Source organism: Geotrypetes seraphini, chromosome 15, assembly GCF_902459505.1.
Source record: "Geotrypetes seraphini chromosome 15, aGeoSer1.1, whole genome shotgun sequence".
In the NCBI taxonomy this organism is placed as follows: Eukaryota; Metazoa; Chordata; class Amphibia; order Gymnophiona; family Dermophiidae; genus Geotrypetes; species Geotrypetes seraphini.
The window spans coordinates 17596365-17622773 of NC_047098.1; the positions used below are offsets into that span (position 1 = coordinate 17596365).

At 42.0% G+C, this 26409-nt stretch overlaps 1 protein-coding gene across 11 annotated transcripts in view; it reads left to right on the top strand.

Moving 5' to 3' along the window:
* PANK4 (pantothenate kinase 4 (inactive)) overlaps window positions 1-26409 on the top strand; it is a 78323-nt gene that overhangs the window by 32255 nt on the left and 19659 nt on the right. For 7 of the 11 annotated variants that reach the window (XR_004537099.1, XR_004537098.1, XR_004537100.1 and 4 more), the window contains exons 7-14: window positions 5628-5809; window positions 8235-8316; window positions 9673-9773; window positions 12862-12867; window positions 16236-16391; window positions 21768-21880; window positions 23288-23375; window positions 25107-25258. Coding sequence is in view for 8 of the 11 variants with exons in the window: in XM_033921986.1 (XP_033777877.1) it covers window positions 5628-5809; window positions 8235-8316; window positions 9673-9773; window positions 12862-12867; window positions 16236-16391; window positions 21768-21880; window positions 23288-23375; window positions 25107-25258 (880 nt within the window). In the remaining 3 variants the exon portion in view is untranslated. The remainder of the gene's footprint in view (window positions 1-5627; window positions 5810-8234; window positions 8317-9672; window positions 9774-12861; window positions 12868-16235; window positions 16392-21767; window positions 21881-23287; window positions 23376-25106; window positions 25259-26409) is intronic. The other 4 variants (XM_033921987.1, XM_033921990.1, XM_033921983.1 and 1 more) reach the window with 1 other exon arrangement.

The window sequence follows — 26409 nt, forward strand, 5'->3', positions numbered from 1 at the left end:
AAAGATAGTCATTTAGCGGATGGAGGGACGAGGAGGGCTATGCCCCCTCCCCCCTCTTTCAAATCTTGAAGATAGTCATTTAGCGGATGGAGGGACGAGGAGGGCTATGCCCCCTCCCCTCTCTTTCAAATCTTGAAGTCACCAGATGATGCGGAGGCAAGAGAAGAAGACCACAGGTGGGTGAAGGAGAAGGAAAGAAGCACCAATAGGGTGAGAGTGTCTATTTCCCCCCCCCCTCCTCTCTCTTTCAAACTTTGCAGCTTCAACAAGATAAGCCATGATGAAACAGCTGTGGTTAAAGACTGTGCTGAACCGGGCTGGCTGAAACGACCGTGCTGAATTGTCCAAGACCCTTCTGATTTACAGATTATCCATGGTTATGAGGGTTTTCACAATGAATAGACACGGGAGAGGTTTAAATGCATATTCTTCATGGATAATCTGTAAATCAGGATGACAGGCTATGTTCTTAGGGCAGGGTCAGGAACCACTGTTCTAGGTGTTTGATCTAGCAACACTGCAGAATTTTTATGGCTTTCTTTTATACGCGTGACGGTGTAACCTTGCTTTTCTAGCCCATGCAACTGGAAGTGCTGCTCTTTCCTGCTTTTTTTAAAGTTTGGGATGCACATGGCCTGAGGCTATCGCTGCCACTTCTTCCTTCCTTCCTTTATTTATTTATTCATTCAGTTTTTTAGCACGTCATCTCAAAAGAACTCGAACGGGTTACAAATTTATTTATTCATTCAAATTTTTAGCGTGTCATCTCAAAGGAACTCGGAACGGGTTACAAATTTATTTATTCATTCATTCATTTATTCATTCATTCAATTTTTTAATGCGTCCTCTCAAAGGAACTCGGAACGGGTTACAAATTTATTTATTCATTCAGGTACTCAAGCATTTTTCCCCGTCTGTCCCGGTGGGCTCACAATCTTTCTCATGTGTACCTGGGGCAATGAGGGGATTTAAGGGCTCCTTTTACTAAGGTGCGCTAGCGGTTTTAGCGCTAGATGCTAATGCCTCCATTGATCTGGCGTTAGTTTTTCCGCATAGCGCAGGGGTTAGCGTGCACTAATCTGCAGCGCGTGCTAAAAACGCTACCGCAGCTTAGTAAAAGGAGCCCTAAGTGACTTGCCCAGAGTCACAAGGAGCAGCGTGGGTTTGAACCCACAACTCCAGGGTGCTGAATCTATAGCTCTAACCACTATGCCACACTTTCCTCCTTGCATCTGTGCAGCTTTTCTACTGTTACTTCATGGTTTCCGTGCCACATTCTGCATGGCAAATGTGGAATTCTCTGTAAAATTGCCACCAGTATTTTTAACCATACTCCAGGTACTCCAGCCCCATCTCTTTTTATGCATCTAGAATTTGTGTGCAACTTTAATTTTTAAGAACGCAAAGTTTTTATCTGTTAAAATGATGGAGGGGAGGATTTTTATTTATTTTTTTTTTTTATGAAGAATGACTACCTAACTCAGCCAGAAATTTTGAATATCAACCCCTTAGTATAGAGAAAAATGCATTTATAATAGGAGTGATTGACTTCATGAACATATTAGAACATCAATTTATCAAAATTTATAGGCCACTTGGCGCTAATAGCTCCAGATGACTTACAGGTTCATGTGCATAATCCAAATAGGACTTTAGAATGATTGACAAAATAAAACTCGCATAGAATACATCTAAAAACAAAATCATAAGTAATGCGTCTTGGATTAATTATACATACACACCTATGGGGCAGTTCTGTAGCCTAGCTGCTAACTTTTATGTGTGTGTGTGTGTGTTAGGCATGTAAAGGTTTAGAATACGAGCGAGTGTGTTCATTTATACACATGTATTTCAGCTTGTTGCATAAGTGCTATTCTGCTAATAACACTTAACTTACACTGTGAATATTTGCAAGGGGAGGGAGCATAAGCAGGGCTCCCAAGCTTGCAACTTATCAAACTGGGAAAAATTGGCTTTAGTGTTCCCTTCTTGTGTGCTAAGGCTACTGGGATAAAATTCTATATAACATTTATAGCCCACTATAATCTCCAATCAGATTCCAGGTAGATAATATAAAAAAAACCCCAATACATCAAAGTTCTCACAATGAGAGCTAAGAGTCAAATATCTTCTAATAATAATAAACTTTTACTCATTATGACAGGAGTTGCCATACAGCATATTACGAAAAATTGGGACCGGCTAAGTTACAATTTTTGGTGGCATTCTTTGTCATATCTTTAAAATGGAGCGTGTAATAGCTATACAGCGGGGGCATTTTAAGAAATTTAGGGATGTTTAGGAGGCATTAACTAAATATTGTAAAAAATGAATATTATTTTTCCCTTTGAATATGCACGTCCAAGGAGGGGGAGGGTGGGGGTACTTTTTGGGTTGTTGTTTTTTTTTTTAATGATTGCGGATAATTGTTGGGTGGGGGGGAGGGATATTTGATCTGAGTGTGTCTTGCGAGAATATTAAGTGATGTTTGAACATAAGAAGTGCCTCTGCTGGGTCAGACCAGAGGTCCATCGTGCCAAGCAGTCCACTCACACGGCGGCCCAACAGGTCCAGGACCTGTGTAGTAGTCCTCTATCTATACCCCTCCATCCCCTTTTCCTTCAGAAAATTATCCAATTCCTTCTTAAACCCTAATACTGTACTCTGTCCTATCATGCCCTCTGGAAGCTCATTCCAGGTGTCCACCACCCGCTGGATGAAGAAAAACTTCCTAGCGTTGGTTTTGAATTTGTCTCCTTTCAACTTTTCCGAATGCCCTCTCGTTCTTGTAGTTTTCGAAAGTTTGAAGAATCTGTCCCTCTCCACTTTCTTTATGCCCTTCATGATCTTGTAAGTCTCTATCATATCCCCTCTAATTCTCCTCTTTTCTTGGGAAAAGAGCCCCAGTTTCTCCAGTCTCTCAGTGTATGAAAGGTTTTCCCATACCATTTATCAAACGTGTCGCTCTCCTCTGAACCCTCTCGAGTATCGCCATATCCTTTATAAGGTACGGCGACCAATATTGGACACAATACTCCAGATGCGGACGCACCATCGCCTGATACAATGGCAAGATAACTCCTTTTGTTCTGGTTGTAATACCCTTCTTGATTATACCTAGCATTCTATTCGCTCTCTTAGCGGCCGCTACGCACTGTGCCAACGGCTTCATTGTCCCGTCCACTATTACCCCCAAGTGCCGTTCTTGGGTACTCTCAGTCAATAACATCCCTCCCATCATATAGTTGTACCTCGGGTTTCTGCTTCCCACATGCAATACTTTACATTTCTCTACATTGAACTTCATCTGCCATCTCGTCGCCCATTCCCCTAGCTTGTTCAGGTCCCTTTGTAATTCTTCGCACCTCTTTAGTCCGAGAAGCACTAAATAGTTTGGTGTCTTCTGTGAATTTTATTATTTCGCACTTCGTCCCTGTTTCTATATCATTTATAAATATATTGAATAGCAGCGGTCTGAGCACCGACCCCTGCAGAACACCACTCGTGACCCTCCTCCAGTCCAAGTAGTGGCCTTTCACTCCTACCCTCTGCTTCCTCCCCCCTAACCAATTTCTGATCCATCTGTGTACGTCTCCTTCCGCTCCATGGTTCTTCAGTTTCCGAAGTAGGCGTTCATGGGGGTACATTGTTAAAGTATAAAATGATTTTATCCTGTATTGCACTTATTGGAAGTTTTAAAAATGAATAAAGAATTTAAAAAAATTCAAAAGATATATGAAACTTTCCATAATTTAATAGGAAGAGCATTCCAAAGTTTGTTTCTTACATAGTCAAAAGATTTACTCATCAAAGACTTCAAATGAATATATTTAGTTGTTGAATAACTGAACTTCAAAGAAAACTGGAAATGAGAAGCAATCCTACTTACTGGAAAGGATAAATGTCTTAATAAACCTTCAAGTCCCATACCATATAACATTTTATATATCCGTGTAACCACTTTAACATTTATTCATTTCTTAACCGTCAACCAATACAATTGATTGAAAACTGGGGTCACCCAATCATATTTCTTAGCTTTGAATACCAGATGTGCCTCTGTTTTTCTGAAGCAATGGCCAAACTTGCTAGTTTATTATTTTTAAGCTAATGGTCGCATGCTAATTTTAGCATTGGCCTTAGTGTGTGAGCCCCTAACGCCCCACTCATGTAGGGGACCTGGGCTCATGCACTAATCCAGTGTGCCACAAACTCTTTTAAGGTGGTGCAGCATGCTATCTCGCAGCCCCAGCTAGAGGGCACCCGAAAATGCGCAGATGTTGACACAATGACGTTGCATGCACGCGCGGATGTCTTCCAGCCGTGGCCCTGAGCTTCCTTTTACCACCGGTGGGGGATGATGCAGAAGGTGAGGCGAGGAGGAGCAGAGGTGCCGGCGCCTCTCCTCACCAGCATCTCATGGCACACCTGGAATCTGCCGGGGCACACAGTTTGTGATACATTGCCCTAATGGGTTAGCCCAGAATATGCCCACTCTTACAAAGATATGGGGGCCATTGGCAAAGTATTGCGATGAATAGTCATCAGTTCTTTTCTTTTCCTTTTCTTTTCTTTCTTAGCTGTGTTTAGCACACTCAAGGGGGAGGGTGGAGTTGGGGAGTAATTTTATAAGATATGTTATAATATGTTATATAACGTGTATATTCTATTTTAGTAGAAAATGTGATGAAGGATGGGTGGGGGTTATTACACTATTAGATTTTATGTGTTAGATATTATAGTGCTATATTGGAATTACTTGTATGATATATTTTTGTGCACTTCTTGTTTTGATTTGAAAATGAATAAAGATTTTTTTTTTTTTAAAGAATATGCCCACTCTTCCCCAGACACATTTCTTGTGCAAAAAAATAAATATTAACTATTGTTCACATATCCCCAAATTACCACAGTATGCCATTTTTTTTTCCATTGGTGCTTACCACAGCTTTGTAAGGGGATCCCTAAGTTAAATGCAGCCCTGCTGTGCGACCCCTTAGGCACTTGCACTTACGCCAGCGCTATGGCTGGTGTGAGAGCTCCTAAAAGCAGTCATCTAATTTTCTTTCACAGAATAAGCACCAGACACTTTAAATGGAAGTGCCCAGTAATAGAACCGCCCCGCACTGACTAAGGGGCTGATTCTAAAAGATGGCGCCTAAAAAAAATGGCACCGGTCATGTGGCAGTCCACTTAGGTGCTGTTTACAGGATTGCGGCTAGCGACCTAGGTAAAAACGTAGGTGCCCGATATGTAGGCGAGGGTTTTGAAGGCCTACATTCCAGGCGCCTCAGTTTTTGGAGCGCCTAAGTCACGCTTCTCCCATAGAAATGCCCACTGAGGCGTTAGGCGCCACTAAGCACATTGTGATAGGTGCCTGTCGCCCAATTATGTGCCCTTTATAGAACCGACCCCTAAATGTTTTTCTTAATATTCCTATGTGCTAACAGTTTATATACTAGTCCTATTCTCTTCCCTGAAAAGCTTACACTCTCATCACAAGGAAGTTAAGTGGTCTGATCAGAGTGTTGAAGGAAAAAGCATTTGAACCTAGATCTGCAGGTGAAGACTTGAGAGCAGTAAGACTTACCCAAGTAGCCTGTTTTTGTGCATTTTGTTTGCTCTAGAGTTTTCCAAAGAAGACATGACAAAGAGCCTCTTGCACATGATCAGCAATGACATTGGACAGCTGGCTTGTCTTTACGCGAAACAGCATAATCTGCACCAAGTTTACTTTGGAGGGTTCTTCATCCGAGGCCACCCTGTTACCATGCACACTATCACCTATAGTATTAACTTCTTTTCAAAGGTAAGGATAAACCAAGTAATGACTGAACTTCTTCTTTTGTTAACCCGAAGGACACGTCTTTACCTTTTCTATATACAGTGGTACCTTGGAATCCGAACGCCCCAGAATTCAAATGCATATTAATTGGGGAAATCCTGAAAACCCGACTGGATTGCGGCCCTCGATGAGGGACTTTGAGACCCCTGACGTAGCCTGATGTTGAATGAGAAAGCAACAATGCCAAGTAACAGGCATTTGGAGATGCAGATCTCCCCCATAAAAGCCTTAGAAACACATGTTTCGGAGCAACAGTGCTAAATAAAGGGCTACGGCATTTTTTGCAGGTTTTGTGCAATAATAATGCCTACTAAATCCTAAAAAGAAAAGCCCTTAACAAATGTGTTAGTTTGGCAATAAGTACATCTTAGACAAGACAATTGCTATAGCATGCTTTGTACGCATAGGCACATTATATCAGTTTATTTTTACATAGAGTCACAATTTGCACACATTATACATGTAAAAATACAGTAGTTTTTAAAAGAAGGTTGCGATGTCGTGCTGCAGCATTCCGAATTAGATGAAGCTGGTGCAAACTGTTTTTTATTTGACCAAACCTCAAAGGTTTACGATGGTTAAATTGCAGGGACTCCACGTACCTGCACATCAAACCCTGCAAATGAAGGGAGATGGCCTTACTGTCACCTTGTAAAGGAAGGAGAGCAAGTGGGGAATGAGGCGACTTCTTCGCTAGAGAATTTCCTGCCTGCTACTATTACATCTGGCTGCTAATTAACTGTGGAAACTGTAGAGCTGATAAGGTAGCTTGACGCAGCCATGCCTACGGAGATTTGAAGCATTATCTGGATTTTATGGCTTTCAGTATTGCTTCACTAAGCAGCAGCATCTCCCTGACAGCTAATTCCCAGCAATAGAAAATGAAGGTTCAGAAGCAGTTTGGAGGAGGGGCGTCCGCTCTCGCTTCTGCCAATCTGTCCTTGCACAAGAAACTCCTGCTTCAGTGTATTGTTCTTGGAGAACATCTGAGACAAAAGCCCAACAATTTCAGTTTATGGAGGGGCAGTTTTTTAACTGCCCACTGATCTGAAATGCTCAAGAATTTTCCATTAAAAATTCAGACAAACAAACATATATATGTAGAGACCCTTGGCTTTTGCATCCTCTTTGTCTGGAATGTGCTCCCGAGGGAGGTGGAGAGGGAAATGGTGACCGTTCAAAGAAAGGCTTGGGATGAACACAGAGGATCTCTAATCAGAAAATAATGGTATATGTTTAAGGCCATTATTGGGCAGACTTTCACAGTCTTGGGTCTTGTATATGGCCATTCAGTTGAGGATGGGCTGAGGAGGGCTTCGACGGCTAGGATGGTTGCAAGGGCTATAGTGAGCTTTGACGGAGATGCCAGTAGATGGAACCTAAACACAGTACCGGCAGAGCTCTGGGTTTCTGACCCAGAAATATCTAAGAAAAAGGACAATTTAAATTAAATCATTAATTTTATAGAGCGTGTAGTTGGGCAGACTGGATGGACCATTCGGGTCTTTTATCTACCACCATTTGCTATGTTATGTTTTTCACATTATGTGGGATTCAAAAATAAATCCCTGCACACTTCTCCCTCCGTATTCACGGTGGACACAGGCGGAACATAGCTGCGAATATGGCAACACCGCAAATAATATTGCCACAGTTATTCACTGTTTTTCTGTAAAAGGCCGGAATAAAGACACAAAACCGCAAATAAAATTACCTGTTCCTGTCAAAGTGCTGCGATTTCCTCTGTACAACGCTATCGATTTTTCTCTGCATCACTGGGAGCTTCCTTTGATGTAAATTTGGGGGCAGAGCCTGTGCATGAAAAACCACGAATAACTGAAACCGCGGACAACGAAACCACGAAGACGGAGGGAGAAGTGTATGTACATTCCCTTATTGCTCTTTGGGAGGGTGGCCCAGGATCCCTTCTTTTTCTCCAGTGCTAAAAATGTATGCTCTGATAGCAGGTATGTCCTTTTACTCACTGAGGACAGGGCAATTTTTCACCCTGATGGATCCATTTCCTGGGGAAATCTTTTCTGAAAATGCTTATAAATATTGTGTTAAATTTAAGTAAAGTTTTTTTTCTTTGTTACATATTTTTTTAAGCTTTTAAAAAAGTTAAGTATTTGATATTAAGTGCTGTCAGCAGAAAGGGGCTGTATCCTGCCAGTAGTTTCCGCTGGCCCTTTTTCTAGGGGACTGGTCCAAGCTCCGATGTTGGCTTATTGAGCAGCTTTATCATTCGAGTATTAATGGTTTCTTTCTCTTTAGCACCACTTAGTGGTGCGTGTGTTTTTTGCATGCCACAAACAGCTTATGGCGATTCTCTTAAGTGTTTTTTTAACCTTCTATCCAGCTGACTGAACAAATGCCTTCTTGTTTTCAGGGGGAGGTTCATGCTCTCTTCCTCAGGCACGAAGGTTACCTTGGAGCTATTGGTGCCTTCTTAAAAGGAGCTGAGGAGGACAGTAAGTATTCCCTCAAAAGACTAGGGAAGTGTGGGGGGGGAAGGGGGAAAATACTTGGAATTGTGTTTAGGAATTGGGCAAAAAAAATAACATTCATTGTTTGAAATAGTTTCAAGTTTATTAAAAAAATTTAAAACCGCTTAATCAGGTTTCTAAGCGGTGTACAATATAAAAATAACATAAAAACAGATTAAGTTAGGGATACTAAACAGTACAAAAATAGCTTAGTGAAACGCATAATAAGACATATGGACTTACTTCAAACAGTAGGAACGAAAGGGAAGAACTACAATCGTAAAAGAAATAGCACGACAAAAAGGGGAAAGAACATTAGGTTAGGGTAAAAAAGTGATAAAATTTGTTTGTTTTTGTCCTTAAGAGGACAGTTATTGTCCAAAGGCATCCTGGAACAAGAATGTTTTTAATAGCAAATCTTTTATCTCTAGGGCTTGACTTTTAAGAGCAATTCTATAATTTAAGTATGTACGTGCCCCTTATTCGTATAAATGTCTAGAATTCTAACACATGCATATATGCACACATCCATTTAGGTCAGGGGTGTCCAATGTCGGTCCTCGAGGGCCGCAATCCAGTCGGGTTTTCAGGATTTCCCCAATGAATATGCATGAGATCTATGTGCATTCACTGCTTTCAATGCATATTCATTGGGGAAATCCTGAAAATCCGACTGGATTGCGGCCCTCGAGGACCGACATTGGACACCCCTGATTTAAGTGTTCACAGGGCGCCTAAACACTATTCAGCCAATTCCCGATTCCTGTGCAAACAGCATACAATTCCTTATGTATAGCTTAAGCACCCCAATTCACCTGGAATGCTCCCTAGATCGCTGGCATTTTCAGCAGCAAATAACTACTTAAAATGCCGCTGAAAATAATTTGCATCTCCGTGTCCAATCAGTTGTTCATGGCCGGTTAACTTGCACTGAATGTCAGCTAGTAAGCTCCTCCCACATTGTCTCAGGACACCTAAATGGAGAAGGCCAGCAGTAGATCTGCCTCCTTTATGCATATCTAGGGGAGAACAATTTCCACAGAAAATTGGCAAGCAAAGCCTTGTGCTGAAAGAAACATGAACTTTTACCAGATATGACTAAATTCAAAGGCTCCTGCAGCGCTCTAGGCTTAAGTTTTATAGCATGAGTCTTTTATCTCTGTGTGTTACAGTTCAGTTGAATCCAAAATGTACAGCTTGGGGAGGGGAGAAGGAGGATTTGTGCGTTACCACCCTGGTGAAAAATAAAATTTTATATATGAGAGCTCTGAATATTTACATGCTTTTCATGGAATGGTGGACAGAGAGCTGAAGTTCCTTTTGATATTTCTTCTCTTCTAGATCCCAACCAATACAGCTGGGGAGAGAATTATGCAGGGAGCTCCGGCCTAATGAGCACCTCTCCTGACATCTTTCCCATGCAACGCACTCGAAGTGGCACAGTAAGTTGCACGGGGACATGGCTTAAATAACCAGAATAAAGCTTCAGCCCTTTCTAGCTTGGGGGTTACAACTTGGCCTCTTTTTTTTTTCTGGTTAAAGATCAGGACTACAGTAGCATCCAGTGATAACTGTTTTTTGCATGGGCCTTCTACCACTACTATTAATTATTTCTATAGCGCTACCAGACGTATGTAGGGCTGTACAGAGTCGCAAAGAAGAAGAAAGTCCCTGCTTGCAAGAGCTTACAATCTAAACAGACAAGACAAAGAAAACAGGATGCCATGGATACCTTTTAAGGGGAATGCTTAATTAGCTTGCTGGGTTAGTGGACAGTGGGAAGTAGGGTCATGGATTGAAGGCTATATCAGAAAGGTGGATTTTCAGTCTGCATTTCAGCAAGGGAAGGGAAAGGGCTTGGCAGACAAACTCAGGTAATTTATTCCAGGTATAGGGGGCAGCTAGATGAAAGGAACAAAATCTGGAATTGGCAGTGGAGGAGAAGGGTACAGTAAGAGCGGCTTATCTGAGGGACGGAGTTCTCTGGGTGGTGTGTAAGGAGAGAGGAGAGATATTGAGGGACGTCTTAACAGCATTGCATTTTATGAAGCAGGAGTAATATGAAAGCAGAATATTTTCTAGAAAACTGGTATCTCTGGCACTTCCGGATTTACAAAAGTTTAAGAAAGTACTGAAAACTACTTTGTTTGTGGAGGCGTTTAAATGAAACAATAGTAATATTTTATGAAGATATTGGCATCATTATATGTGAAGGTGTTTAAGTGAATGAATATAATTTTGTGGAGACTGACGTTATTGCATGTTATTTGTATGTATGTCCTGATTTTATAATTGTATTATAAATGGCTCCTGGCTGGTTAAATAGCATTTGGCCAGCTAACTTCTAATATTCAGTGGGATATAGCCGGTTATCTCTGCTGAATATTAGAGGTTAGTAGCTAAAATGTGGCCTACTATATCAAGTGATAGGTGCCAAATTGGACCGCAAATAGCTAGCCTATCTTTGGCCACTATAATTTAGCCAACCAGCACTTAAAATAGACTTGGCAACCAGCTAAGTTTGAGCCAGCCAAAAATAGATCAGCTAATCAATGCCTGTTTCTGGAAACAGCCCAGCATTAAATATCCGGGTTCCGCACTGACCACAGGAGTTAAGCCAGCCTCCCTCCTGCGTCTCAATATTAGCCCCTTTATCTTGAGGAAACACAAAAGATAGCAGCAAAATAGATCTGGACTTAACTTCCTCTTGTGAATATTCTAGAATTGCGGAAATATCTATGGGAGGAAGACTCTCCTCTGCGGTTCAGCGAGTGGCTGAGAATTGAGTCGGTTCAGTGAATGGCCACCAGGATGGTCTCGGGGCTCAAGGATCTCCCTTATGAAGAAAGGCTGAATAAATTGCAGCTGTATTCACTTAAGGAACGGAGAGAGAGAGGAGACATGATTGAGACGTTTAAATATATTCTCGGGCCGTATCGAGGTGGAAGAGGATATATTCTGTCTTATAGGACCCTCGTCCACCAGAGGGCATCCGCTGAAAATCAGGGGAGGGAAATTTCATGGTGATTCCAGAAAGTATTTCTTCACCGAAAGGGTGGTCGATCATTGGAACGAACTCCCACTGCAGGTGATTGAGGCCAACAGCGTGTCAGATTTTAAAAATAAATGGGATATTCACGTGGGATCTCTAAGGGTGTAAAGGCAGGGGGGTGGGTCAGTATAATCAAGGGGGTAGGTCCTTAGAGTGGGCAGACTTGATGGGTTATGGCCCTTTTCTGCTGTCATTTTCTATGTTTCTACCGATAATAAATCTTCTGTAAAGGTGGAGAAGTAGATACTGGATAGCCAAGTGCTATGGTTTAGAAATTTAGCAAAATCTTTCTCAAAAGAAACATTTGATGCTGTTTTGCATGAGATATCTTACCAGGATTCCTTTACAGAGTAGGAATAATATAAAAGCGGAAGGCTTCAGTGGATGTTTGTAGCCAACCTCAAATTGGTCTCAAAATCCATGTGGCCCTCTTCTTCCCCTAGTGACTTCTTCACCTTTGGGTGTTTAATAAATCTATTAGTATCTTACCTTTACTTTTATTATTTAGTATAATCCAGGGCTTCCCAAATTGGCCTGTGCTGAAGCCCCCCTCTCATTTGGGGTTTTCAGGATATCATAACAAATATGCATGATAGAGTTGCATATGCCGGAGACCTGATCTGTGCTTATTTGTTGTGAAAATCCTGAAATCCCAACTGTGAGTGTGGGGTTACCAAGACAGTTAGGAAGCTCATTGTAAACCTTGTGTTCCTCTCCAATCATATTCTATCAAGTTGTCTTTTGTCCATGTCTGGGATATTTATGCCGGTTCGTTTTGTGCAGTCACTGCATGAGCTGAGGATGTGCAATAGAGGAAGATCCTAGTCTTACCCCTTGTGTGATTTACTCTTTCTGGTAGTAGTAGAGTCCCTTGTACATGCATGAGTAGGTTACAGTTGAGGTGACTATCTACATTCTCCTTCTAGTACATAGAAACGGAGAAAGTGAAGGTAGATAAAGACCATGTGGCTTATCCAGTCTCCCATTCTTATTTGCTATCTCTTCCTCTCCTAAGGAGACCCTATGTGCTTGTTCCATGCAATCTTGAATTCAGATACTGTCTTCATCTCCACCACCTCCACTGGGAGGCCATTCTTCGTATCCACCACCCTTTGTGTAAAACAGCATTTCCTTAGATTACTCTTGAGTCTGTCTTCTTGCACCTTCGACTGATAAGCAAGTTCACTGCTCAGAGATCCAATTAACGGAGACATTGCTCTGCTCTGTTATGTGGCACAAGCATGAGAGCAGATGTCTTTGGGGATCTGGATCTCCATCTCGTCTGTTATGTTCCAAATCCCAAGACTCCTTGCATGCTGTACATATTGTTTCTAGTCCCTCGCCCGCTTTGTTTTTTGATTTTCTTTTCTGCAGTTGTGTTCTCTCGTTTTACATGTTTACTTGGCTAATGCATCTCATGTTTGTTTTGTTTTTCTTTTATTTTCATTCTTGCTTATTCTGGTTTTCTTTATCTTCAGTTTTCAGTAAGTAGCTTTCTGCATTATGCTGGGTTTTGTTTTTTTCATGCATTTTTGAGGGGAAATAAGGGGTAGCACATTGGCTTGCCTTCCCCAGCAGGCATGGTTTTCAGTCTATCCAGAACAAATATTTATGAAATAGATGTGCATGCATTTAGTCTAAAACCCAGGTCGGTTTGCCTACCTTGATTAATTTTGCAGTCCTTGAGGACCAGAGTTGTGCACTGTTGCAGCAAATAACGCTTATGAAACAAGTGCTGTCATTGGCCTGGCCACAGCTCTTCCTTGGAACTAGCAGTTGTGTAATAACGCTTGTAGCACAATAGTATATGCAAGTTGAAAGGCTGCTTGCGAAGGCTTGCTCTGGGGCACTTCCCTCCCACGTTTCTTGGAGACGAAGCTGTCGCAGGACAGCCTGCTGGGTTACACCATTGGCAAAGAGTAAAGAGCTCTGTTAATTCTGCTATTCCTTTGCTATAAGTTGAGCATGAATTTTTCTATCCCATATCAAAAAGCTGTATGCAGCGCATCAGTCCCAGGTTTCTGATTTGTCACGCAGCAACTATATATTCAGATTCTAGTGTCGCCTCGGTAACGGCAATGCAAAATCCTCAACTGCCAGATACGGGGAAGCAACACAAATGTGATGCTCGGAATCTGTGTGGCAACCAGAATCTATAGATGGCAGACCTGCAACATTTTCAGTTGGGACTGGAGGCAGCAGAATTGCTGGGGGCAATAGGGACCAGTTAGGGGGGGGGGGCTTCAAGAACCTGACTCTCTTTTCCCAGCTTGCAGGCACTGATGGTTATAAAGGACACATTGAGAACCACCGATTTTTATTCAAACAAATTGTATCTCCAGCAGCAGATGGAGGTAGAGAGATGAGCTTTCAGTGAAACACCCGGGTTTAGGTTGGTGCTTTGCTGAAGTTTTCCAGTATTTCTACACCTCCAGCAGATGGTAAGATTTAGGCTAGTACTGGTCCTAGGCCTAGCTTTTCTGGCCTACTGCTGTGGTTGAGCCTAATGGCATCGCTCCTGTCCCCGGTCCATCAGATGGTGCCAGTCGTGCGTGGAGCAGCAGCCCCCAGCCAGAACCGAAGGAGTACCCACAGGGTGGTATTCAGGCTCGTTCCTTATGGGTTCTTAGCCTGCAGGGGTATGACTCCTCTTCTCCCTCCCCAGGGGTATCCTGCAGCTTGCTTTGTTTCCCTCCTGTCCAGGGAAATTTCATTTTTTTTTTAAGAGAGAGAACAAGCCTGTCTAAGGGTTTTTTTTGGAGGGAAAAGAACAATAACAAAAAGCAGTGCCAATCCACCTCAAGGACCCAGGGGGACCATTGGCGGTCTGGGGAGTGCTGGGCCACAGTTAGGCGGGTAGGGGTATACCGACCTGGGCAGCCCAAACACATGCCAAGCATGCCAGCAGACAGACACTGTTCTGTCTAAGGAAACCAGCAGTTTAGCACAGCTGCTGGTTCCCTTTGCCAAGCTTGTGATGATCCTATTCCATTTTTGGAAACAATACTGGGGGACATGGAGGAAATGAGTTCAAGGGCTGTTGGTCCTGCCTCTGGCCAGCCCTCAGGCCCATGATCCTGAGGAGCTTGGCCAGAATGACGGTCACTTTGTCCTCAGCAAATCTTCCTTCTCCATAATTTGTTTTGCTGCATGAAAAGGTGTACCAGTCCCTGGGGAAGGAGGGATGCTTCTGGAAGACTACCTCTAATCATTGGGACCACAAATCTAGAATAATTCCAGAGTATGACTCTCTTCATGAAACTGCTGGTCATGATCCTAGAACGAGCCCCCTTGGAGACAGTGGAGAATAAAGGCCTGGTGGAGCCAGATTAGCATCAGATAGTCTAGATACTTCTTTTGCCTAAAAGATTTATAAGTAATCTTCATTTGCCACTATTTTAACTTTGTCCACTACTCCTTCTACCTTGTCCATTCAGTGGTGTCTTGAGCCAGAGTCCATAGACGTTGGCTACTTCCAAGACTGCAAACTTTGCTAATAGGAGTCGACTGTAGCTGGGATGCAAATGCTGTGCCAACTCATCCATATCGGTTCAGGCCCACTACTATTCCTGAAGCAGGTCATCAGATTTCAACATTTCTATCTTTTCATAAGTGCCTGAAGGCAAATTATGTTCAGGAGGCCTTTTGTAGAGTATGATGTGATGGCATTGTTGTGAAGACTGCAGTTTTAATGAGTGTGTCCATATATTATGTGTGGTGGTGGTGGTTTTTGGGTTTGTTTGGTTTTTTGTTTTGGTTTTTTTTAACCCGCACAGATTTTGGATGTGTGGAATATAAAATTTTAAATAGATAAATAAAATTACTAGTCACATAAATTCAAACCATTTGCCCTGAATACAGGGATACATATTTACTATTTCTTGGAGTTTGTCTGGGTAGAATTGGTGAGGGGTTATTGCTTAAGACTGGAACCATAGCAGGTCTTATGAAAATGAATGCTTACCTTACACAGTTTAGACATCAGTTCATATAAATAAGCAGAGCTATCGTGCAGTCAGTTCCTGGCGGGAGGCTTTTGGATAAATTTTGAGTTTGCATCACTACATTATAATTGTCCTTATTTGTTTCCATTTTGAAAGTAGCACTGTAGATACCATAATACATGAGAAGGAGGGGTGCAAAAGAGTCAGGACTGGCCTATATTTGTAGGGGTGTCAAAGTCGGTCCTCGAGGGCCGCAATCCAGTCGGGTTTTCAAAATTTCCTCAGTGAATATGCATGAGATCTATTTGCATGCACTGCTTTCATTGTATGCTAATAGATCTCATACATATTCATTGGGGAAATCCTGAAAACCCGGCTGGATTGCGGCCCTCGAGGACCAACTTTGACACCTGTGGCCTATAGCCTCCCTCCAGGAAAAAGATCAAATGGTAGCCTGAAAATAAGTCTCTTCATGAGATATCAGATAGTTCAGGGGTCTCAAAGTCCCTCCTCGAGGGCCGCAATCCAGACGGGTTTTCAGGATTTCCCCAATGGATATGCATGAGATCTATGTGCATGCACTGCTTTCAATGCATATTCAGTGGGGAAATCCTGAAAACCTGGCTGGATTGCGACCCTCAAGGAGGGACTTTGAGATCCCTGAGATAGTTAGTTCCAAGCTTATTTGTGATATATAAGTAATGGTGCACTTTTCTGAGCAAACATATCCTAAGCTTTAGCTGCTTATCATTTCTGATGTCACAGTGACATGACATAGCTGGTAGGAGTGGTAGAATTAGATGTGTCTCAATAGTTGGGCACCAGGGGACCCCCTTTTTTTTTTTTTTTTTTTTTTTTTGTCTAGAGTGTTCCATTCAGATTACAAAGTCTTTTATCCCATCCTTTAGTTCGACATGTTAGAAATGGATCGCCTGGACCGGCAGCTTGTGAATCTTCCTCTGCTCTTTGACCCCTCATCTTACATTCCAGATACTGTAGACCTGACGGAGGATGCCCTTGCCAGGGAGTATTGGCTTACCTGCTTTGAGGAGGCATTGGATGGGGTAAGTGCTGAGAGAATACAGGAAAAAAATAGCACTGGTGGTTGGAGTATTACTCAGGAGAAGACCTTGGATGCGAGTCCAAATTTTCACTCAAGTCACTAGCTATCCTTGACCTTGGGCAAGTCATTTTCTTTGGCACCTGGTACCAACTATACTAGACAATCGCATATGGCCCAGAGTTAGTGGCTTGCCATCACAACTCCCCATATAAAGTTTTGCCACCTCCCCTCCAAGATGTCCCTATCTGGAGAACTTATTTTGCAAACGGGGGCCTACAAAGCACAGATATAAAGTAAAATAGATAGCTTTTATCTTTGTATTTTCAGCATCCTGTTTTGGATGGATAGGATTGCTGAAGGTTATTCATTTAATGTCCAAAGCACCTTTTTAATAAAGCATAAAACAGTCCAAGTAATAACAAGTGTATCTCTGGGAGAACAGACTCGATTCAAAGCCATCGCTTTCAATTTTAAGCAATCTTTCTCTCGACACGGCCTTCATCAGGAGAAGTAAAACACGCCTTACAAACTCTACTGGTCAAGATGATATCAACTGATGTTTAGATCACAGTTCAAAAAGAGAACAAATCACAGCAAATGAGCTGTAGCTAGTATAACAATCTCACATGCTGAAAGTTATCTCGACCAGGAGTTTTTTGCAAAGCATGTTTTATGTCTGATGAAGGCGTGCCGGCTGAAACATGGCCGCGTCGAGAGACAGAGACTGCTTGAAATTGAGAGAAAATGACTACTTTGAATTGAATCTGTTCTCCCAAAGAGCAACTTGTTGTTATTATTTGGACTGTTTTATGCTTGAAGTTATACGCATTGCAAATACAGTAGAACCTTGGTTTACGAGCATAATTCGTTCCAGAAGCATGCTCGTAAACCAAATTGCTCATGTATCAAATTAAGTTTCCCCATAGGAATGAATGGAAACTCGCTTGATTTGTTTCCACCCCCCCCCCCCCGAGGCCACCGGTGCTGTTTCACCTTACCCCCCATCCTCAAGGCCATTAGTGGTGCTCCACATCGCCCCCCGAACTGGCATTGCCCCCCCCCCCCCGCTTGCATCGCGAAATTATCGGAGAGAGCGAGGCCAGAAGGCTTTGAGCATGCGCAAATGCTCAAAGCCTAGTCCAGCCCGGCGCAGGAAGAAGGAGGATCTCTCTCACACCACACCGCCCAGCCCAGCCCAACCCAACGAGGGAGTATCTTCGGGCACTGGCACATCCTGTGCATTGGTGCCGGTGCCCAATCGGGTAAGAGATGTTTTGCGGTGCTGGGAGGGATGTAGGATCGCGGGGGAAGGGGGGTGACACGAGCGGGGGGCGGGAGGATGGCGGTTCGCAGGGGGGATGCCGGTTGGATTGAAAAAAAAAAGTTGTAAAACGCGCTCACACGTATAACGCGCACGGTTATGCACGGTTTGTAAAAATTATGTATAATGCACGCGTTATATGCGTGAAAATACGGTAGGTCATTCCTCTTCTTCAGGCAGAGCAATACATTACATAAATTCTTATATACCGTAGCTACCTTGCGGGTCAGTGTGGTTAACAACTAAGGGCTCCTTTTACTAAGGTGCGTTAGGGCCTTAACGCGTGGAATAGCGCGCGCTAAATTGCCACGCTAGACTTTAACGCCAACATTGAGCTGGGGTTATTCTAGAAGCGTACCGCGTGGTAATTTTGTGTGTGCACTAAAAACGCTAGAGCACCTTAATAAAAGGAGCCCTAAGAGATACTAACTTTATGTAGTATGATCATAATAAATTAATCAAAATATTTACCAAACAAATGGGTTTTCAATGATTGTCTAAAGACTAGGTAAGAGGTTGAGATTGAGATATAAGTATAGTACTAACTTGTTTGTCCCAAATTGCTGTCAAATATGCCATAGTTTTACTAAGAAATCATTTGTAAACACATCTCTTTACAGATGGAAAATCAAAAAGTCGTATCACACGCAAGTGTTTTCTACTAGCAAAATTGAAGCAATCAATTTGGTCTCAAATTAATTGTTTATTAGAAAACCATGTAGCTCTATCATATGATACAATTTTATTTGGGACATCCATGAGAATAAAAAGTCAAATTTCATCTAGTAATAATAAACTTTTATTAATAATGACAGGAGTTGCCATTCAACATATCACCAGAAATTGGAAAAATTACACCAGACTTAATTACACCTTCTGGTGGAATTCGTTGTGCCATATATGCAAAATGGAAAGAACAATTGCCATACAAAAAGGGAATTATAATAATTTTAAAAAGATTTGGGGGGCCATTGATAACATATTCTAATGATTAGACACCTTTTTTACACTAAAAGTATAATTATAATAATGGGAAAGGGGGGGATATATAGTTATATTATTGGTTTAATCAATATTTTTGAATATATCACATGTATGATATGTTTGATTTACAATATTTGTGGAAAGGGAGAATGGGGGGAGGGGCTTAATTTATGTATTGAAGATGATAATAGAAATGAATTTCAAGTGATGCATATGATTCAATTGATGTAATATTGTACACTTGATGTAAGATGGAAAAATGAATAAAGAATTGGAAAAAAAAAGAAGCAATCTAAAAGATAACTGGGTAAAAATCCATTCAAGGCCTTAAAATATAACACATCCAAATCTGAAAACTGTTCTAGCTTCTATTGTCAACCAATGCAGTCTATAATAACACTGTAACACATGATCTGATCTTTTCAATCCGAAAATCAGTCGTACTGCAGTATTTTGAATGATCTGCAGCCTTTTTACATTTTTCTTAGAAATCGAAAGATAGAGAATATTACAGTAATCCATGCAGTACTGGATTCTTTTTGAGATTATTGTCTTTAACATTTCAAATTCTTCATTCTGACCTTCCATCCTTCCTGTTCAAATATATAACCTATTCTCCACTCCATTCATTACATTCTTCCTAACGGCACCTTCTCGTAATGCCGTCATTTCTTCAGGTCCGCTCATATTCTGCTAGAAGTACCTTATTTTCAGTTGTTTCGCCTTTACTCTGGAATGACATTCCCAAATATCCGTGTATTGAACCCTCATTTTAAAAGCTCAAGGCACTCCTCAAAAGCTTCCTTTTACCCAAGCATTTGTTTCTTTTATTTTTTTATTTTTATTTTTTTTAATTTTTTATTAATTTTCAAATTAAACAAGTGCACAAAAGAGTATATTACAAACAAATTATTCCAAAATTTGTTTCTATTTTAGGATGACTACAACTCTTTCCTGCTTCACCACCCTTTCAAGCAAGTGCATTTTGTGCACAATTGTGTCCAATGTCACCTTTTCACTTATCCTCCCACCTTTTGTCTGTTCCCCAAATTAATTTTAAGCAATTTTAATTTGCTATTACTCCTTTCATGGAGTTTTTATTAAATCCCTATGTAATTTTACTTTCCTATTGTTTCTCTCCATTAATCTTACCCATTTCTATACACTTAGCCCTCCCTATTCACGGTTTCGACTATTCACAATTTTTTCTCAGCCCCCCCCCCCCCCGAGAATCACTTGGAGACAGCCCGCATCGACCAGAACCAGCCCTGGGACTTGGATCGGGGCGAGGGAACGATTGGAGGAGGAGGCGATCGGAGGCAACTTCATGCATGGACCTTACCTGGTGGACTAGTGGCGACGCGGGGCAGGAGCGATCTTCTACACTCCTTCCCTTGCAGAGCCGTGCTATGAGTTCCCGTGGTCTCATGAGACTACAACGGAAACTCCCGTTGTGGTTTCGTGAGACCACAGGAACTCACAGCATGGCTCTGCACGGGGAAGGAGTGTAGGAAGATCACTCCTGCCCCGCGTCGCCGCTAGTCCACCAGGTAAGGTCCATGCATGAAGTTGCCTCCTCCTCCTCCGATTGCCCCCTCCTCCTCCAATCGCCCCCTCGTCCGGGGCTGGGTCAGAGTTGGCCCAAAAGTTATTTGCGAATTTTCCTTGTTCGCAGGCCAGCTCTGCCCCTAACCCCCGCGAATACAGAGGGAGGAGTGTATATTGATTTGCTAACCGCTTAGATATTTTATTTGTGGTTTTGCTTTGTGTTATTTATAATCCGCCTTTCCCAAGGCGGCTCACAATTTAAACATACACAATAAAAAAAATCATAAAATACGTATAAAAATGCAAACAAATAAGCAATCAGCGCTTACACAATTACAAATGTCTTAAATAACCTTGAATTGTAGGGCCCTATGCCACTTAGGTGCACTCATACAGAATAGTGCTTAAGGGGTATGTGAGCAAATGCCTACCCTCGGATTCTGTATATGGTGCTGAAAATTTGGGTGTATGCCCAAAGTCCGTGAACAAGTTAATTGAATAATGAACCAGTTAGTGCCAAAACTTGGGTGCTAATAGACGATAGAATTTTTGCACACATCTTGGTAGGTGTTCATAAAGATGCGTCAATTCTAGTGTGTAAATCTGAAAAGTGGGTGTGGCCATGGGAGGGACATTGGAGGTCCAAGAATTTGCATGTGCTATTGCCTAATTTAGGCAAAGGGATTTTATACCAGGTTTCAATTGGTGTAAATCATTATGCCTAAAAGTTAGGGACGGATTCCAGCTCTAGATGATGATCTATAAACGGCACCCAACTTGGAGCGCTGTTTATGGAATCGTGCTTTGCCCATGTTTTTGGCACCAATTGGTCAGTACCATATGCAGAATTTTGCCCATAATGTGTGTAAAATGTAAACGTTCCATATTAGAATTGCATCCAGAAGCCCTAATAGCAGTGACAGGAGGCTGCTTTCTCTGTCACTGCTATTAGGGCTCTGCGCGTGTGTCAATCGCTCTCTGAAGATTGGTCGGTTGCGTTTGCATGCAAATGATTTGCACCTCCGTTTGAATCGTTTGCATGCAAACTTGATAATGCATTGATCGCTGTTGGAGAATCGTCCAGAGAATTGGCCAGCAGCAATCGAGTCGCTATCTGTAGTGCATCTAGCCCAAAGTTCTGGTCTTTAGCTTCCAGGCCCCTGGTTCATGTCCAGCTGGTATGACTGAGAACTGTGTGATAGCTTCTGTGAAATAAATTTATCCACCAATTACTGGATTCAGAGCACTGATTGGCAGTCACAGTAGGGAAGCCAGATATTGCTCTGGAATGAGGCTGAATTGCCCTCTGAATTGCCCCTCCCAGGGCAAGATTGGGGCAGCTTGGTTCCTAGTGAGGTCAATCCATTGTACCATTTGCCCCATCAAAGTCCATTCCCCAGTGCTAACTTTCACCTGATTATTTTGCGTTCAAGAGAGTAAAATAGAAGGCGCTGCAGTGGCGTAGGCATAGAGGACAGAGCGCGTTGTGACACTTGCATCGGCTGTGATTCTTCCTTGTGCCAGGTAGTGAAGCGGGCCACTGCCAGCCAACCAGATATGGTGGATGCAGAGGACCGGGCAGAGAAGTTTCGCCAGAAATACTGGAACAAGCTGCAGACGTTGAGACACCAGCCTTTGTGAGTTTGGACACTTTCTACACAGTAGATGTAAGCACAGTGTTGAATGAAGCGATTGGCAGAGTTGTGTGTTTGTATTACACAGATGCAGTGTTCTCCATTTGCATAAGTTAGTGGGGTGGAACTGGATGGATTTAGCAGTGAGGAAACATAGCACTATGCTGTCGTATTGGGTTTTACTGATATTGTTGTATGTTATATTACTGAATTGATTTAGCTAGAATAGTTATGGCTTGGAATTTGGTGGTGTTTTTTTTTTTTTTTTTTTTTAATTTATGAATTTTCAAATATACATAATCAAGATTAACTTGTACAGAAAGCAAGATTCAAGAGATAAAGGAGAACAATCCAAACAAGATTATACAAATTCAAAAAGAAAAATTTCTAATTTAAATCCTGCTCAAGTCTTCTATTAGGATCCAAGATTAAATTAAAATAGAATTAAAGCAAATTATTATAAGGAATAAACGTTATAGGTTTGTAGTGCTAAGGGCAGTCATCTATTCTTCATTGAGCATTCTCCAGCCTGGTCAGAGACAGAAATGTTGTCAGTTGTGAATGTTCAAATAAAACAAATTTATGTGATTTATAATGAATTATACAAGTATGATATCAGCAGCTGATCTGTTGCCTGAGAAATGCTTGTGATCATCCTCACCTTTACTCAAACATCAGTTAGTCCTAGATGCACAAAGGTCAATTGGTATTTCCAACTGGATCACTGTTGGCCGATTCGCTGGCCATTTCCCCAACAGTGGTTGATGCACTAACAAGTTTGCATGCAAACGATTTGCCTAAGATCCCTCCCAAGGGAGGGGCCTGAGGCATCTGAGCCAATCAGGGCCTTAGGCACCTCCCTGGGGAGTTGCCTAAGGCCCGGCATTCTGGACGGCGCATCGGAGGAAGCAGGAAGGACTGAGCACCCCTCCTGCTCCTCAACAATAGGTATGGGGGAGGGAGATCTCAAGGGGGAGGGGTCTTCCAATGACAGGAGGGAATAGGCATTGCTGAGTGTGAAAACATAAAAGTTATAGCTATAAATACCAAAACATTTTCGCCATTAAGCAAAAATAATAGCAAATTTAGTAACTTTGCGGGACCCCAGGATGGGCTTAAAAATTTTTTTTAATTATTTTCTGATCGCACACAGTCAGATTCATGGGAAAAACTTCAAACAGTTTTTCCAACTTTAGGTTTTTCTGGACAACTGTAAAGAGCAGGAATTAATTTAGCCCAACAAAAAATTGTCCAAGATCTATCCTTGAGCTTTCAAGATAATATTTGTTCTCTTTTGTGAAACGAAGCCTGTAATCAAACATGAAGAGAGTGCAATGCTGACAGAACTTTTTTCTGTTCCCTTTGATGTGCCTAAATGTTTTCCTTTCTTCCCCCTCCCTTCCTCTTCAGTGCCTACGGATCTTTAACAGTTCGCAGCTTACTAGATACAAGAGAACATTGTTTAAATGAATTCAACTTCCCGGATCCGTACTCCAAGGTAAGATCAATTCATTCTCCAGGCTGGACATGGTCGTAAACTCAAGACTGATTGGTTGTAGGCTCTTGCATCATGTCAGCTGTCTTGACTTCCATCTCTCCTCTACTTCCTGACCTGAGTTCTAGGGCCGTAGGCAGGTTAAGCTGTGCAGGGCAACCATGGGGGCTGCTATGATGGTTCTGTGAATTTGCATGGAAAGAAAGCTGTTGTTTCTTAGATGTGACTGTAGAGTTGGAAAAGCAGAATTTCTGTTCAAAAGGGTAAAGTTTACAGGGATTTTCTGTTACAGAAAGGTTTTGGCTAACCTTTTCTAATAATTTTCTATGGAGTTTTAAATCCAGTGTGCAGGGCAAATCTAGCCAGTCAGGTTTTCAAAATACCCACAATGAATATGCATGACATAGATAAATTTACATACACTGCCTCCACTGTACACAAATCTAATCTATATTCATTGTGGATATCTTGAAAACCAGAGGACTAGGTTGAAAACCTCATATAATGAAAATATTGTCAGAGATAAGTTTGCTTTTTATTTTTCTTGTTAAGAGTCCATTGTGAATTTCACTTAGATTGTCCAGCATCCCCTTTTTAATAAAGTCAGATTGGTGTGGTGTATTCAGAACTCATACCCTAATCTTTCTGATTATGCCAGGCTCTGGGCTAGCTATTTTTTTTTAATGTTGCTTTCTGCTAGAATCTGGAGTAAAGGGCTATTTTTCATTTATTTCAAACATTCTCATTTTCATAACCTTTTTTTTTTTACTTGCAATTTCTTTAGACTCTCTAAGTAAATGTAGAAAACATTTCCACTGGAGGCAAACCTCCCCTCCGCCTTCTACCCATAATTCCGGTTTCTCTAGATGAAAATAATCCAAGGAGAAAAACATTTACTCAAAACAGGAGTAAGCATCTGAATTCACTGGTTGCTTGTAACCCCTAAGACAACTGTGTCTGTCTTGCCTCTGTTTGGGAACAGTAAAATTGTGGTCTGCTGGAGGATAAGACTCCAAATGAAATGCATTTGAGATCAATACAAAAGAAGTCCACCAAAATAGTTCCATTAAAACAAAACACAAAGCAAAAAATGGAAAAGGAAAGTGGAACTGGTATCTTGTAAATACAGTTTATTTCAAAAAATGGTGCAAAATAAGAACAAATTCATATGCGATACATACAACACAGATAAATTGTGGCATAGACCTGACATGGACTGTGTTTCGGTCGGACCACTGACCTTCTTCTGGGGTCCAATCTTTCAATGTGCCACAAGCTCAAAATTGCAAAAAAGCAATACAGAAACTGTGCCACAGGCTGAAAAAAAACAAACAAAAATACTCTTTGCAAGGCTGTTCTCAAAAATGTAAATTCAGCTGCTCTCTATATAATCACTAATTCTTATTATATTTTCCTTTCTCTAAAACTTTTGTAAACCGTTCCGAGCTCTATTTCTATAGAGAAGAGGCAGTATATAAGCTTAAAGTTTAGTTTAGTTTTTTGCAAATTTGAGCTTATGGCACATTGAAAGATTGGACCACAGAAGGAGGTCGGTGGTCTGACCGAAACACGGCCCGTGTCGGGTCTATGCCATAATTTACCTGTGTTATGTGTGTATTGCATATGAATTTGTTCTTATTTTGCACCATGCATTTGGGATCAGGCAGTTCTGTATGGCTGTCTTTCCTTCTTTAATACCCCTGTCTCTCCCTGTTTGTTTGTTTTTCTTTGCAGGTAAAGCAAAAAGAAAATGATATAGCGCTCAAATTTTTCCAAAAAGTGACACAGTCTTTGGATGCCTTAGGCTGGGAGGCTCGACAGCTTGCTCTGGTGAAGGGGCTCCTGGCGGGTAATGTCTTTGACTGGGGAGCAAAAGCTGTCTCAGAGTAGGTGTTAAAATCCAATGTGTTTCTTTTAGCTGTTCAGTGCCCCTCTCTTGAACTGCATGACCCTTGTTTTTTGAGGTTTCCATTTTCTGATTTAAAAAGGACAAATATTTTCTTTTGTCATTAAGACTATTAGAGTAAATGAAACCCTGTAATCACTAATCGGAGGAAGCTATAATCTTCCAAACAGAATTGGTTTGAAAACATGTCCTCCATGACGGCTCAGTGAGCTGGCGGTAGAGCTGCACATCGGGATGTGAAGGGATCTAGATGTGAGGGTTTGAATCCCAGAAGAGGTCCTCTACTTAGAGTTAACTGCAAGCTGGCTCAAGAATGCAGTTGTACTGGGCACTAGAAGGACCTGCAGCCCATATTTCTCACCAAGGGTGTTGCCTCCAACGACTGGGTTGTATGGGAGTGGGGGAAGGAAACTTGAACAGTAGTGAATGTGAAGTTGGTAGTGCCTGAAACAGTGGTGTAGTACCGTATTTTCACGCATATAACGCGCGCATTATACACGATTTTACAAACCGTGTATAACCATGCGCGTTATATTCGTGAGCGCGTTAGCCCCTTTTTTTTTTTACATAGTTCCCCCCCCCCCGACGTCCGATTCACCCCCCACCCCGAAGGACCGCTCGCACCCCCACAGCCTCCACCCCCCCCCATCATGTAGAAGTTTCCTACCGTTGTCCTGCTGCTTCCTCTGCTGGCGGTCCTGCCCCTTCTCTTAGCCCTGTGTCTACGCTGCTTCCTCTTCTGGCGGTCCCGCCCTTTCTCTGACATCTGACGTCAGCCTCTCTAAGTCTACTAGTACAAATATACCCATTTTCATTCTATGCCAGGGGTGTCAAATGTCGGTCCTCGAGGGCCACAATCCAGTCGGGTTTTCAGGATTTCCCCAATAAATATGCATGAGATCTATTAGCATACAATGAAAGCAGCGCATGCAAATAGATCTCACGCGTATTCATTGGGGAAATCTTGAAAATCCAACTAGATTGTGGCCCTTAAGGACCAACATTTGACACCCCTGTTCTACACTAAAGCAAGTTATCAGCTCCAGGAGAAAAGAGAAAGGGGGGGTGTGAGAGAGAGAAATGAAACATATTTTTGACAATGCAAAAGTTTGAGGGAAGCCACAACTGCTG